Consider the following 15714-nt stretch of genomic DNA (forward strand, 5'->3'; position numbering starts at 1 on the left):
GGCCTTTAAGGGGCCTTTCCAACTAAAAAAAATTCTATGGCTCTATGACTCTATAAAATACAATACCAACTTCATTTCAGCCTTGGAAAGGAAGGACACAGACATTCAGGACTTACCTGCCTGATGGGCAGCAGATCTTACAGAAACAGCCCATCTAAGGTCTTGGAGACTTTGCAATAACTGCAAGAAAAAAGCTAATGTCCCTGCAATTTTTTTGAAATTCAAGTTGCACCTGTCACTGAAGTGGATGGCGTGCAAGCAGTGGTGGTGGAGCCTAATGCCTTCCTCCCCTGCTGCCCAGGGGTGGGCAGGATGGAGGAGGACAACCCCCAGGCCAACCACCCCTTGTGGTTGGCTCCTTGTCTCCTCTGCATCCTCTTGTTTTCTTTTGCAAGCTGGGAACATGTGTAAGTCCATCTCCACCTGGACTGTCTCATGAGCAGTGGAGCAGACGACCCCTGGTCTGTAAAGTGCCAGTCACTATGCTTAGCAAGAATGTCATTATCATACTCCAGAAGGGAAAAGTGCCTTTCAGTTTATGTCATTTAAAGCAATGAGGTATTTAAATTGCGCCTTTACAGTCATAAGGCAGTGATTTATGCTGCTTTTTTATCTAATGACACAACACACCCAAGAACCTTACCCCTGAATCACAGAGGAACAAACTTCAAGTGATTATTCTGTCATCAGCATTGCACCACTGTCTTTGTTGGGAATGATCAGCATTTTGGAGTGAAAGTCACAGAAACCAAGAAGTCCTCAGCCAGTGGCTTTCATGTGGCCTGCCACCACCAGGAAGCCTCCGTTCTCTGCCTCCTGCTTTGGCAAGGAAACTGGGCAGGCCATTATCGTCCTCTCAGGCTTTGGCAGACCTGGGGTGGGGACATGGATCCTCCAGGATTGCGGGCACAGGGGTGACAACGCCAGAAGGAAGCCCTGCATCCCTGACAGTGTGAACTGGCGCTGAAGCTACAGCTGGAAATCCTCCTGACTTATAGCACAATAACCACCACTTCCTGTGACAAGGGCAACTCAAAATCCATCCACACGCAATTGTTCTCCATCACGTTGGTAAACAAGCCCACAACTTAATTGCCTCCTGGGCAGCAGTGAACTGAAGGCCTGATGCTGGAGGCTATTTAGAGATCTCAGACTGTGCTATCAGCTGCTGAGCTAGCACATGTTGCTAAATCTGAGCCGGCAGTGCAGTTGCAGTAATTCCCAGAGCAGTTTACCTAACGCTTATTCCAATAATAAGGCATAAGGAGGGGGCTGTTAGGGATAGGAAAACCAAAACTGCTGCTTCTGTATTTCATAGGATAGGCAGAATATGCCATTAATTATCTCATCTGCAATCCTGCTTTACTGTAGGCCATTCAGACTCTCATGCTGAGTCCAACAGACTGAACATTTTATTTAGTGTGAGCAACTCTTGTATAAACAATACCAGTTTTGATGAGCAGACCTGAAAGAGGCTCTTGGATGTCTTCTTTGATAACCAGACCCTCCAGTGTACCTTTGTTTTTATAAGATCCATTTCATGTTGCATCAGATTTAACAGATCCAGGAGCATACTTTGATGCTTCTCCCCCCCTTTATTTTCCTATGCCCAGAATAAAATACAATAATACTGTTAAAATGAAGGTTAGTTTGATATTGTTTTCTTCTTGCTCCAAACAGCAAATAATGGAGTAACAGATGTTGCAGTCACCAACCAAAATCTTGGGCTGTGATTAGCTATTATTAGCATGTCTATAATCTCCAAGGGATTAAGTGGTCACCTAAGCATGGCTTCAAGTGTCACCTATGTCTCACAGGGACATAAACTAATCTCTTTTGTTGGAAACAGATGAAGTGATAAGTGTTTCAAAGCCATTCTAATTTACAGAAAAGCTGCAGTCCATTCTCTCTTAAGTCACCACTTTGGAGTGGAAAAGAATGTTTCTGAGCTCAGATTCTGTTTCAGGGAAGGTTGCTTGAAGAGCTGGTGGGCACCTAACCCTCATAAAGCAGCTGGTGAACTTAGTCTTCCTGACAGTCTGTAGGTTGCCAAGCATTTAAAGCCTTCTGTTGATCTTCTTCCCACTCCTAAACACAACAGCTTCTTCTGGGGAACAAAAGGTGAAGATGAGGAGTGTGTCCCAGGGTGGCACAATGTGTGCACAAGACTGCAGGTAAGCTGCTGTGTCTGAACTAACAGAGCTGGTTACCTTTACATGCAGTGCTGGGGGCTGCCAGTGCTTCAGGGACCCTGCTGATCGTTGGGGCACAGTACATATGGTAAGCAGACAGGTGCAGCTGAAGGATTAGTTTGGCAAATGGCTATTTGTCATCTTTCTTTTCTAGAAAAACGCCAAGGTTCCAGCCAGGACATGAAGCACCCGGTGCCTTGTTGGAGCAGCTGGGCATGCATCACCTCCCCACGTCTTCGTATTTCTCTGTCCCTGATAAACTCAGCCACAGACAGGCAAAGAGAGAAGAAGGGGCCATTACTGCTAACAGTGACCATCTCCAAGTGCTCCACTGGCTGTCCCCTTCCCGTAGGTGCTGAGGAGCAAAACCCTGTCCTATCTGCTCTCCCCATGGTGCCCAAAGCATGAGGACAGTGAAACACCTCTGAGCTCTGCCCCAACCTCCACGTGATATGCAACCCAGATGGCTCCTGAACCAGGAGCCAATTTTAGGTATGCAGCAGTCCCCAGTGAACTTGCCCAGGAAACTGCTAAGACACATTAATTTTAGCACCTCCGTGTTCTACTGCACAGTTTGCCATGCAGTCTTCCCACCTCATTGGCGGAAGACAGCACCTTTGTCACCATTTTGTGGGAAGGGCAATGCGTGTAAGTGTTGTAGGGCAGTCTCCAGCAGATGCTTCAGTAGTGCCTACAGATATTTTATTGGCTGCTGCCAACATTACCTGTCTGTGCCTGTCTGAGGCAGGGATCTACCAGAGATTTGGTGGTGATGTTTGGAGACATGAAAGAAATGTTCCGCTGAGAGTGTTTCTGCATGAGGTCCTTACCACACAAGGGCTATACTGTCTTTTTAGCCATGTCCTCCTTGCCTTCTTACCCTGACCACAGCACTGGATATGATTGACTTCAAAACCAATTTTTGTTTAATTCACAGTCTTTTGTTTCAATGCCCGTGCTCAGCAAGCCTCTGCTATTTTAGGTAGGCTGTGCCTGTGAAGGTTCTGCATGCAAAGCAAACACTGAAAGCCAATTTCATGCTGCTCACTTGGAATAGCAAGGTACAGTCAGTCACTTCATCAGAGATGCAGATGCCAAGTATCCTTGTCTCCTTCTAAAATATAAATGGAAGCTGCACAAAGGTCAAACCAAAGTTTCCCCTGGCAGAAAGATAGCATTGTCTTTCCTTTCCCCCTTCCTTCAGGCACCCCTGAAGAAGCTGTTTGGAAAGTAAGATAGTACACACCAGGCGAGATGGCTGGAGGGCTGGGTTGTGTGCTTCCGTTGAGGAATTCTTGGGCAAGCGATTGCTGCAACAAGACCAACACTTCCAAAAAGCTTTACCCTTTCTGCTCATGTCCAGACTGTTGAGCAGTACCAGGAGGTTCAAGACTCCCTGGCCTTACTCCACAGAAACTGCAGCTATCCCTAGTGAGGGTGTCTGAGACTTCCCAGCACCCACCAACCTAGTGGAAGAAGTAATAGCCAGTGCGCCAACTCCTAAAGGAGTGGCTGAAATCTTCTATCTCTATCCAGGTGACCTTGGGTATAAAGAGTACACAGCCAGCCTGTGCCGTAGGGGAAATTCTTTGATCACTTTGGGAAACTGAAAGAATGGTAGGCACTTTTTCCTATGAACAACTTTTCCTAGCCATTTCTGCCTCTTTTGTTGTTGTTTCCTAGTGTGTCCCCATGGAGGCTTCTAGGAAGAACATTTTGGGAAGGAAAGGGCTATAGCACTTATAAAACTGGAAATGTTGACAAGAAATGCTGGTAAGGATATGTATAAAGATGTTTCACTGCACAGAACTGAGGACTGTTAGATACATAAAGGCAAAATCTTAATTTTTTACACTTTTTTTTTTAGTAGAAGGTTTCATTTTAGCAGACAATGCACAATATCTGTCTACTCCTGCATGGATCATCTTCATTTGATGATGCAGATATTGGAAGTGCTAATAATATAACCGCTCCAAGCAAGTAATCAAATATGAACACGTATGTGCCTGTGCGGATGAATATGTATGGTCCATGAGTTTGTGATTAATGCTTTGTGCTTATTCTTCTAACACGTGTAAGAAGCAGGAAGACTTCAGTGAGACAAAGGTGTGGTACAATCACATCAGCAAAGTTATTAGCTTTCTGGACAGCTTTTTCCATTATGTAAAAGCTGTGTTTGTATTAGAATAGCAGTCAGACACACTGGTGTGAGGATTACAGTTGGTTTTTACATAATGGATTATCCAGATTAAGCGTTTTATTCAGGCACACGAGCAAAAATAACCAATTAGTGACTTCGCAGATTCATTATTTAAAGGCAGCTGGAGGGCAATTGACACAAAACTCTCCTGCTGACTGCAGCCCAAAGACTGAAGCAGAGTAGTCTCAGGGATCTCCAGCACCTCTACCCAGCAGGTAGGTGTCTCTTCAGCAGAGGCGGGACAGATCAGCAGATCTTGCAGTAGGAAAGAATAGCTTGCACATCAGCAGTTGGGAACAGAGTAGCTGCTTGGGTGTTTGGAAGTCCTAGGTTGATAGCTGTGTTTGGATGTTGAAGGCAAGATACAGGTAGCTGTGTTTTTTCTGGGCATTAGAACAGGTATTCAGGGTCAAGTACTCTGCAAGAACGTATGTGCAGTTGCTCTCTCTTCTCAAAGTGTGAGGAACAAATACTCAGAGGTATGGATGAGAATGGAATACCCTGGGGAATTAATACAGCCATAGCCATCTGGTAGCCATGCTGCAACAGCAGATCAAGCTTCCAGAAATAGAGTATTATTTGTTATGTTTGTAGGGGAAATGGTGTAAGGGTAAACAGTCCTAAGATGTATTTTTCTAGGAGGAACCTGATTCACTTAGAAGAGTTGGTCATAATGAACACAGCTTTGCTGATTTCAAAGTGACGTGGACAATCACTATGAAATAACATCCTTCCATCCTACAGTGCTATACCAGAATTCATCAGAACAGTTTTCTTGTTGTCACAAGAAAAATTAAAAAAATTTCAAATTTCTTTCAATTTTTAATAACCTTGATTCATAATGTACAAATATTATGCTCTGCAGTGCTACTACTGTCAAGCAAAATTCTCTTGCAAAGCAATTGCCAATGGAGCTCAGATTTGGCTGGAGTCAGGCACCGTGATGACCCAAGTTTCTCAGTGCAAAAAAGAGTACACTACCAAACGCTGAAGAAAACTAGCTTTGAAATTAGGAGGATATATCTGTAGGCATAGCATTAGCTATCCACATTTACTGCATGAAATAAAACTCTGCCCACTTGCTTTTGTCTTGCAGAATGAAATACGCACAATATGTTTTCCTGGCATCAGTCTTCTCCACGGTTGAATATAGCCTAGCTCAGACCTGTGCAGTGGACTCTTTCTCCGTGAAAGACAATTTTGATCCAAAAAGGGTAATTATGGTTACTTCATCTGGTAAATAGATTATATACGAAGAAGCTTCGCTATATGAGCTGGTTTTCCATCTTAGAGGTTGCGCTAATCTAAAGGGGCTCCAAACCAAGAAGTTAACTTCTTTTACATGCTGTCTCTCAAATGCTGCTTCTGCAGTTTGCTTGCCTTGTTACTGCTTAACCTGCTGAGAGTTGTGGAAAAGTTGGCCCCACAAGTCAGGGATGTCACACTGTTACACCCAGCCTTCTGTTAGCTGAAATTCAGCTCAGACCTCAATCAAATTTAACACAGCTAAATTCTGCTTTCCCTAGTGTTTCCATGGACAGTGTTAACTTCTGAGGGCCTTCCTGCCTTTCACTGTCTTGTTTACATCTTTTTTTCATTTTACCAGATATTGCTCTTGCATTTCCAGGAACTCCCATTTTTTTTTCTAGGAATTCTCTTCTTAATCTCATTTCTCCCACACCCTGCCCTGCTGCTGGTCTGCCCCAACACATCATGTCCTGTCCATATCACCTCCTCTTTGCAACGTTAGAGATCAGTTTTGGCCCTGGCAGCCACCAGGGTGAGTCCAGACAGGTTGCTGGCATCTTCGTGGCTGCATTTTGTTATTGTTGTTGTCATCTTCCATGGAAAAGCAGGGTGCTGAACAGCAACATAGAACTGTCCAGATTCACATCAGGCATTCCAGGCCAGGAGAAGCTTTCAGAGTTGAGCTTTCAGAGAAGCATGTCTCAAATGGTAGGGGAAATGCAGACTGTGAGACTCATTTCTCAGGGCATGAGACAAGGGTTACCACACAGTAGAGCAGGACCCGTGTGGGACGTACCCACGAGACTCAGACATTCTCCACAGGCAAGGCAATCGGTAGTTAGAAGGGCACTATGTTTATAGAAGTGCTTTTGTGCTAATCTTGCAGTGGTGATTAATCTAGATGATAATAATTTTTCACTTTAGTATGCAGGGAAATGGTATGCCTTGGCCAAGAAGGATCCAGAAGGCCTTTTCCTTCAGGATAACATCTCTGCTGAATATACCGTTGAGGAAGATGGCACAATGACAGCTTCATCTAAGGGCCGGGTGAAGCTTTTTGGGTGAGCTTTCTTAACTTCCAGCTTCAGCAGCTGCCGTGAGGTACTGAAAGTGGGGACATGGATGGTGATCTGTCCTGAGTGCACAATGCAACCAGGCTGTCTTTGTCAAAAAAGAGAGGTCAATCAAGCCAGTACATTAATGGTTAGACTTCTAGGTCTGGGTTAGTTCTCACCCTGGCTCTGGTCTGGGTGCATCAAAAACTGACTGCATAACCTCCCGTTCAATTATAAAGCCCGATCTTGCATATGGACCAGTTAGGTAAACTGCAGCCAAGAGAAAAAAGCTAGCAAGCCTGTAGGCAGACAAGCGCATAACAGTGTTGATTACATAGAGGTTCATGGGAAGGAAATGAGCATAAGTGAGCATTGTTTTTGCTGATCATTCAACATGGCATTAAACAGACTTTTGAGGAAAATGCTCAGTTAACTCTTGGCTACCATTGTGGTGCCTGAACAGACAGATGGAAAGAAGCTTAAGAATTCTGCTTGTCAGTCATGGTTACTGTAAGGGCTCACAGTATGTGTAGGGATTAAATAGCTTTCTGCATATGGAAAAAGACAGTCTGGGGCTTCCAGCAGGCCAGCACTAGTTCCATTCTGCTTCAGCTACTAACTACTGCCTAACTGCATGAATAATAGAGCAGAGTAGGTAGCTGCAGACTTTAGTTCTAGCAGCGTAGTACGCTAGGCTATTTGAAGCAGGGTGAAGGAAGCTTTGCAGGCATGGCATGCAGTTGGGTGGGTATTCCTCAAAGGACTCTTCAGAGACCAGGTGGGATATAAAGGCTGCCAGGAATTTCTTTCTGTAAAGGCAGCATAAGAAGGAAATACATCTCTTAGAAAACAAGTGAAGAGCCTTCCACTGCTTCACAAATCCAGTATCACTTGCCATGCTGTGCAGAGGAACAAAGCAAGCAGGTGTGAATAAAGGCCATTAGAGGAAACGGACAAAGACGACTGTCTGTCCAGGTAGTTACAAGGCCCTCATCGTCTGTGTGAAGGATTCTGACTGGCTTGGTCAGCAGAGGCTGTGCTTGTTTCCACGCATGTAACAGGCATCCCTGTGCCAGCAGGAAAGTGGAAGGAGAGGAGAGCCAGCCCCCAGCAGGGGGGGTTGGAGCCTGGCCTAGCTTCAGTGTGGCAGCTCTGTAGGTAGTGGGGCTATAGCAGAGCAGCCAGGCAATGGCATCGATGGGACCACAAACTCACTGTGTTTAATGGCAGACTGGCTTTGCTCTAGGAAAGGCTGTGTCCAAGGTTGTTGAGCTGAACGTGGCCTGGTGCTCGCTCAGTCCTGAGTGGGGTGTGGCCATGGCCTTAACATCAGTCCTATGGGTCTTGTTGCAGGTTCTGGGTAATCTGTGCTGACATGGCTGCTCAGTACACAGTGCCAGACCCAACCACTCCTGCGAAGATGTACATGACGTACCAGGGCCTGGCAAGCTATCTGTCCAGTGGTGGTGAGTGCCTCTTCCTGCCTCCTCCCTGTGCTGCCTAGAGCTCACCACTGCCTGGGTTTGTGCATTTGTGAGCCACAACTCAGGCTGCACTGTGTCTGCCCCAGTTCTTCACCTCACAGGTGGAGATCTTCTGGGGGTGGGGAACTGTCAGCCCTGCAGGAGGCTGCCCAGCTCTGTGTTGCAGTGAGGCACAGCCCAGTCTCCCATCAGTCTACCATGTCTATAGTGACAAACACGTGCTCTGTGTTTCAGGGGACAACTACTGGGTGATTGACACCGACTATGATAACTATGCTATTACTTACGCCTGCCGCAGCCTGAAGGAGGATGGCTCCTGCGATGATGGCTACTCCCTGATCTTCTCTCGCAACCCCCGTGGTCTGCCCCCCGCCATCCAGCGCATTGTGCGCCAGAAGCAGGAGGAGATCTGCATGTCTGGCCAGTTCCAGCCTGTGCTGCAGTCAGGTACCTGGCATCACACCTGGTTATTGGGATGGTGGGGCATCCCTGCCCCTTGCCCTTTCGTGTTCATGGGATCATGCTGAGGTGTTCACAGGACTAAAAACTCAGTCAGCCGGGACTAGCAAAGGTTTGGACAACAGGTACAGAATGGCACAACTTGTCCTAATCTTGTACTGTGAAGCAGTAGTATTCTAGGAAGGTGGCAACTCCAGTTTCACTAAAGACTAGAAGGATGGTAGAGCACATTGCAGATTTACTTAACTGGACTGACGTTTACTCTTCTTTCTTTGCAGGAGCCTGCTAGAAGTACACTTCTGATTCTATCCCTAAGCACAGAAGCCAGACCTCTTGGTACTGAAGCTGCCACTCAGCTAATAAATCATAGTAGTGTGTTTTTTCTGAAAAACACATGAAAACGTTGGGGATTTTGTAAACTGTGTGCAGTACAGTAGTGGTATCTCAATTTTCAAGGTAATACCTAATGTGGCATTTGTCAATAAAAGTTTTTTAAAAACCCATCTATAACCGCTTTCTGTTGCATGCCACTGGGGAGCAGCAGAAGCAGGGCAGCTCCCTGGGAAGGCAGGAGACCAGGGTGGTCTGCCACAGCTCTGCCTGGGGCCAGCAGGGCAGGTGGGAGCCTGGCCAGATTCCCCTGCCAGTGCTGGCCAGCAAGCAAACACATAGTGGGTGACAAGGGGAAGCCGATCAGCGCATGGGCAGCAAAGTGCATGGCAGGGTACGGGCAGAAGCAGGACTGGGGCTGGTTAGAAGGAGGATTACTGGCAGCAAGGCTCCTGGGGCCTTGGCCTGCACTCAGCTGCAGTGGGCTTGTGGCCCATGGGCACAGGGTGCCTGGGAGGAGCTCCAAGATGAGGCTGAGGAAAGCAGCCCAGTGGGGTGCCCACTGGGCCGCAGCACAGCTCCTTTACCAACATTTCTCTTCATATTCAATCTTCTTGAACATAACCTCTGAGGTCAGACTGATAATGTGATCCTTGCTGCCTGGTAATGTCTTAAAATTATTTCTGGAACAACTGAATAGAAAAATCAGTATTTCTGATTAGACCCTGACTTTAGAATGCAGTAAAGCAAGTGTTTCTTTTCAGGAGCACTGAGCCATTGCTTTAAGTGAGCAGGTACTTGTGTTTCTAATGACACAGGCAATAACTTAGTCCTCACTGCCTTCCTATCCAGTCTCCGGTACCTGACAGCTATAGAATTGAAAGGTACAGAACAGGCACATTTTGCGGACAAGATTTTCATTGATAGAAAGAACCAAATAATAATATCTAGACAACTCCTTATAGATAAAGGGTAACCTGAGACAGTGTTTCTGACAATTTCCACATTCCATAGTGCAATCAAACTCACTTTCAACATTCCTATGAATACAACTACCAGAACAGAACACGCCCCACACCACACTGAACCCTGCAGTTTGCCAGCAACATCAACACACAGATAAGACCAAGCTGGGCAGCCCCCACTCCTGAGCCCTTCATTAGATCTGTGGTACTGGGGTGAAATAGAGAGAAATGCTTCAGCGCACCACATCATAGAACACCTTCTGCAACATGCAAGATCTTACTTATAGTATCTATAAACACTATCCACTGTATCTGTGGGAGGAGCATGTAAAACACTAACTAAAGACATTTCCCCAGGGCCAGACACATGATCCTCAGGATGCAGAGATGTCTCCCAGGCTTTCTTTTCCTCAGAAGCACTCTAAAGCCTCTCAGTTAGCAGAGAAACTATGGTACAAAGGTATTCCTAGCTTTTCTGGTCTAGGATAGCTACCTTCAAGGGAAGCAGGATGGTGAATCATCTAAAGTTAAGGTCAGAAGCAGAAGAGCAGCATGCAGTAAAAAAGGAAAACCACACAGATAAGTGACTATTGAGTGTTGAAAGAGTCCAGTCTTTTGTGCTGGACTAAGTGCAAGGTTAGTAAATTGATTTAATGTTCACCGCTTGTCCACCAATTTCATGAGGAAGTATTGGGGTGGAGTTCTGCGAACTTAGGACTTGTATCACAGATGATTAGACAAGTCCCTAGATGAAGGAACCTGACCTTTGGCCAAGACATTCAGACCAGACTACCAGTCACAGAGAGGTGGGATTTTAAATTGTCTGCAGCTATAACGTACCAAGGTGGGTGGGCATTCTAGCAAACACAATCCAGATGCAGGACCAAGCACATCCTCACTGTGCTAGGCATAGTCTGTCTGTAAGAGTTAGGCAGTAAAATGCCTTCTCTGTCATAAAAGGAATGCAGGAGGATAGTGGTGACTTTGGGAGATTACACCACAGAGTTACACGTGTCCCAGGAGCCTGCCTTGTCCTGACAGAACACATCCCCATCAGGATCACATGCAGGCCCTCACTGTATGATGAGCAGTTAATAAACAGATGGAAGTGAGCTAATTTGCTCATGTCCATTTCTCTCTGCTGACTTCTCAGACTGTAAGTAAAGTGGGTTAGGCAGTAACAACTATATTCTGCTCTGAGTCAAAGTTCTCTCACTGGGTTCATCATCTGATGTCCAGTGTATGTCTAGAGGCAGACACACTTCTGCCTGCTGTTTCAGCTGGCTGATGGGAACCAGGCTATTATTCCTTGTTGTACATGTGTGTATAGGTCCCAAGTCATTCCTGTTCTGCACAAACTTTCCACTAACAAGAGAAAAGAAAAAGCTGTTTACAAATGAAAAGGACTGTTGTTTTGTCCTCAGAAGGTCCTTTGGCGCTGGCAGAAAGGCTGAGACTGCAACAGCAGGAGGAACACTGCAAGAATCTTGTCCTTCACACAGCAGTGCCCCTCCTCCCAGCAAGGACACTGCAAGTCCTGAGATCTGATGGTAGGATATCGTAACATGTTAAACCAGTTCTCCTTTGGGTCTAAAAAGTGTCCTAACCTGAAGCTGAGGCAATCTATGTGTCTAAAGTCCTGCTTCAGTCTTGACATTTTTTTTGGTCACACTTCTTTCATGCTTCAGTTCTTTATAAGGTTGGAACTCGCACCATTCAGGCTTCTATACCTTGAGAACAGCAGCAATATTTCACAATTAATTGCTGACAGAAGAGTTCTGAGCAGCTTCCAGACCACAGTAATTGGATCCTGTTTTTACAGGATTCATATCAGAGATTAAAAAACTGATTTTATTGCGTAGCACAAAAGATGGTAACAAATCCAGCATATACACAATTAAACAATATAAAATATCCCCTTGAGAGCTTTTTCATTTGTATTAATTTTAACGAACAATTGCGAAACAATCTCAGAAGCTTTTGCTTGTTGAAAAGCATGCAATCTCATCTTGAGGTTGCAGTTAGATCTTCTTACTGGTATCGCTCAGCCAGAAAAAGACTTATCTGAATACTCTGCAATGCTGTGTTGGCTCAGTTGCTACAAAAACCACCAAGCACTTGCTACTCTCCACTTACCACCATGCTCATCCAGCACTTATAAAAGCTTTAAGTGTGGGGGGGAACTGACTGCTACTCCTGTAAAGGAGGAGATGGTAGAGATGAAGGATTAAGCGAGCAATGTTGGAAGCCCTATGAGACAGTCAGTGGCAAATAAGTCACAGATAACTCAAGTTTCAAGTACTGAACAGCAAATTTTGTAGTCATTAAAATACAGAAAAGACCAGAACAAGTTCATATATTGTTGGAAACATATTCTAGCCTAGAAGCTTTCTCTCCTCTGCTACAGATTTTTAGGCTTGCTTACTGCTTTAAGGAGTAAGTTTATACTAAAGCAACAAAGAAGAAAAATAAATAAATCTTGACGAATCTGTAAAACTTGTTTCTGAACAGTTAGTGCACCATTTTTGGTCAGCTGTTTTCCATGCACATTTGCCAATGCCAGTGAAATAGCTGAAAAAGCATCATCTACACTTTGGATGATGCTTAACGTAGAAGTCCTAAAAGAGGTTGCTAGTGACAGATCTTCAAGTAGCTGAAGTTGGTCCTGACAGAATAGATTTTACCTCCATCTGCAGTATTCTTAGGTCTACTTTTGCAAATATAATTTTTGTAACTACTGCATGGTCCTTGATTTGAAAACTACTGCTACATACTGATTGCCCATGAAGGAAAATTGTAGAGAATAAGGCTACATAAATATGACATCCTAACATGGTTAACTGTCCTCTCAAGCTTCTGTATCTTCCCCTATTTCAGATGCACTGAAATCTCTTTGAGATCAGTACTTAAATATTTCTAAATGTTGTTTTCTCAGTGGTTCCACTTCATACTGGCAAACTGCATATCTTAACTAGTGGATTTATTTAGCTTCATTTTCTGATTCTTCACTTGGATGTAGTTGTAACAATGTTAAAATGCATTTTCACTATCTCCATCCAGGTAGAACTTCTCACTGACACTTTTTAGAAACTCATAAAGTTGTCAACTAAGAAGGCTCTGATGTGGTTTTTTTTTCTGTTCTGTACAAGTCTTTACAAGTAAGGGACTGGCAGATTTGGATCTAACAATCACTCCTCAGCTGAATTTCAGTGAGGTAAGAAATATTTCACCTGAATTCTGACACCAAATGGATCTTTTAAAGCTAACTTTTTGCATAAGCATGTGAAGAGTAACTAGAAAGTGTCATTGGGTATATACCAACTTTTTGTATGTGTTTCTTTCCTGTGCTGTAAAGGTGAGGCCATTTTAGATAGTTTAGCTATCTCCTACTGTGCAAACTTGGTTTTTTTTGTCTGTCTTTTATCAAAAATGCAAGCTTTGTTGTTAGGCTGGTGAGGTGTCCTACATCAGCAAAGAGAGCAGTAGGGGAGATGTTTGCATGACAAAGTTGCTCCTCTTATGGAAAACACTCCAGCTGTTTTCACTGGCACTATCCTTCCCTCTACAAGCATTTTAAAGGCACAGTTCAAACTGCGCTGGTTGTGAAGAGGGGTGAGTAAAAAAACATCCCTGCAATTTCAAGGAACTTTGGTGTTGCATAAAGTGTTTGGCATTTGCAAGGACAGCCAGAGGTGTTCTGTGGCTCATTATCTGGAGCAATAACACACTTCAGCACGTGGTTTGTGAAATACAGAAACTCAAACTGTTCTTGATTAGTTTCCTAGCTGGCCATCAGTTGCAGCCCTCTGTTAAATGCAATTGCGTTTTATGCTGTAACACAAAACGCTCTAGCCAGCATTTTAACTTCCCTGGGAATCCAAAGCCAAGCCTCGGCTCCTTTACAATCTAAGCATGGAACTCTAGAAGGGAAGCATGCTGGGGAGAGATGTTACCTGAAGGGCTGGATAAAGTGAGACTAGGTAAGAGCAGAATAGAGAGGAAGAAAAACTTTTCGGGCTGGAGTCTTCACCCTAGAAAGGCAGTAACTGATGGTTCTGTACAAACACAAAGGCCTCCACAAAGGCAAGAAGGTGACTTAGGCAAAGACAGAGAACAGCAGGTGCAATGTAGTCCACAGGCAGGAACCCCCTCTCAGAGTGGGAGAAGAACCTCATACACGTAATGACAGTGGAAGTGCTCTGAAACAACCCTCAGGAGCATGTATGATTAACTGGTGGGAAAGAAAGGATCCTCCACTTCATGATCTGGACGTGAAAGTCTGGTTGCTGTGTGCTCTTCCATCACTCTGTTATGTCAAGATAGCCAGGCAGCTGAAACAGGCAGTTCACTCTCAGATCCTCCTTGTGCCTTTACTGCCATCCTCACTCATATAATAAAGTGACGGTATTGCTCCTGCTGCAGTTTGTGGCCTTCATAAATATTTGGCTGTTCTGAGTATTAGATTGGTAAAAAATAGAGAACAATAATTTCTAGTTACCAAACTGAATGCCAGTCCTATGACTGTTGTCAGCAGTGGTTGTTTGACAACACTGTCTTTGAGCTCTGAAGAGTTAATAGGGGCAGTTGCTTCTAACTTGCATTCCTAACTTGCTTCATCAGGTCCTTTCTATACTCCCTCCTTAGCTTGGGAGGAGTTTACTTTTCTGGGGAGTTGTCATCTGCAAGAAGCATAGACCGCTCAGTCAACAAACCAGGCACCACTCTTCAGAGTCACTTGAGAGCTTCAACATACTCCACTGGAACAGAGGACAGGCCTGCCTTTCCCCAGTAGTCAATGGCATGCACTCTGTAAAAGCCGGAGACTGAGCTTCCTGCAAATGAAAAGGTTAGAAATGGTCAATGCGAAAGGCTGACACCGGTGGTGCTTGGAGGATGTGGAGCAGGCAATACTCCAATAAAATGTAGGTTTGTGGAAGGGACTGGGGAAGCAGTTAATTCTGTTGTGCACACTACATAAGTGTGCCTGTACCTGCCTAACAGAAAATGCTTATAAAATCCTCAGGGCCAAATGCTAGCCCTTATTTTCACTAGCACCAAGTACTTTGCACCTCTCTTCGTATTAGGATTTCTAAGTACAGTTATAGGTCTGCCTTCCCAGCAGTCCTTCCAGAAGAAGGCTAGGATATCTCTAGAAATTTTCTTTTTTTCTGACTTGAATTCTGCCTATTGTTGCGCATTTGGGACAGGTTATATGCGGACAGGATCAACAAAGGAGAACAACGAGTATGCAAGCTGACTGAAAACCCTCTGCTCAACTCCAGTAGTGGGACGGCTTTCTCCAAAGGTATGTGAGTTGCTGTTCTGCAGCTCTGCTGGCTATCACCTTCAATCTAGATCAAAGAAGACAGCCTTCACTAGTAAAGGCTTCAACTTCACAAACAATATCAATGTTTTTTTGTAATCTATTTACTTGATTTTAATCTGAGCTTCAGTACTTTAAGTTTCCTTTTCTGTAAGAGAAAAAAAAATGGCGTGGAAATAATGAGTAAGAAATAATTATCTACCAATAAAAGCTGCAAAGATTTGGGAATTTTTTTCAAGAAGTCTTTTTTTTTTTTTGTAAACAAAGAAGTAAATATGGTAGGTTCCCCAGATAAGCAGCACTAGATGATAATGAATTCTAATCTCAGAGATTCACCTTAGCCATGATTTACAGCTTTTTGTTACCTGTGCAGCCTTTCTGCTGCAATAATCCATCTTGGCTCTGAACTTTACTGTATGCCCACTGAAGCTGCTAAGTCCTTCTCAGGCTAAAATGAG

At 44.5% G+C, this 15714-nt stretch overlaps 2 protein-coding genes across 3 annotated transcripts in view; one reads left to right on the forward strand and one right to left on the reverse strand.

Moving 5' to 3' along the window:
• Positions 1 to 11633, forward strand: LOC110389719 (purpurin). Its single transcript, XM_021380590.1, has 4 exons — positions 1 to 5606; positions 6565 to 6701; positions 8049 to 8161; positions 8414 to 11633. Exons 1-4 carry the CDS (start codon positions 5490 to 5492, stop codon positions 8704 to 8706), a joined length of 660 nt encoding a protein of 219 aa, XP_021236265.1. The 5' UTR covers positions 1 to 5489; the 3' UTR covers positions 8707 to 11633.
• Positions 11764 to 15714, reverse strand: part of IDUA (iduronidase, alpha-L-) — a 49901-nt gene continuing 45950 nt past the window's right edge. For both annotated transcript variants that reach the window (XM_021380588.1, XM_021380589.1), the window contains one exon: positions 11764 to 14765. In XM_021380588.1, coding sequence (XP_021236263.1) covers positions 14665 to 14765 — 101 coding nt within the window. In that variant the 3' untranslated portion in view covers positions 11764 to 14664. The remainder of the gene's footprint in view (positions 14766 to 15714) is intronic.

This window comes from Numida meleagris, chromosome Z, assembly GCF_002078875.1.
Source record: "Numida meleagris isolate 19003 breed g44 Domestic line chromosome Z, NumMel1.0, whole genome shotgun sequence".
Taxonomy (NCBI): domain Eukaryota; kingdom Metazoa; phylum Chordata; class Aves; order Galliformes; family Numididae; genus Numida; species Numida meleagris.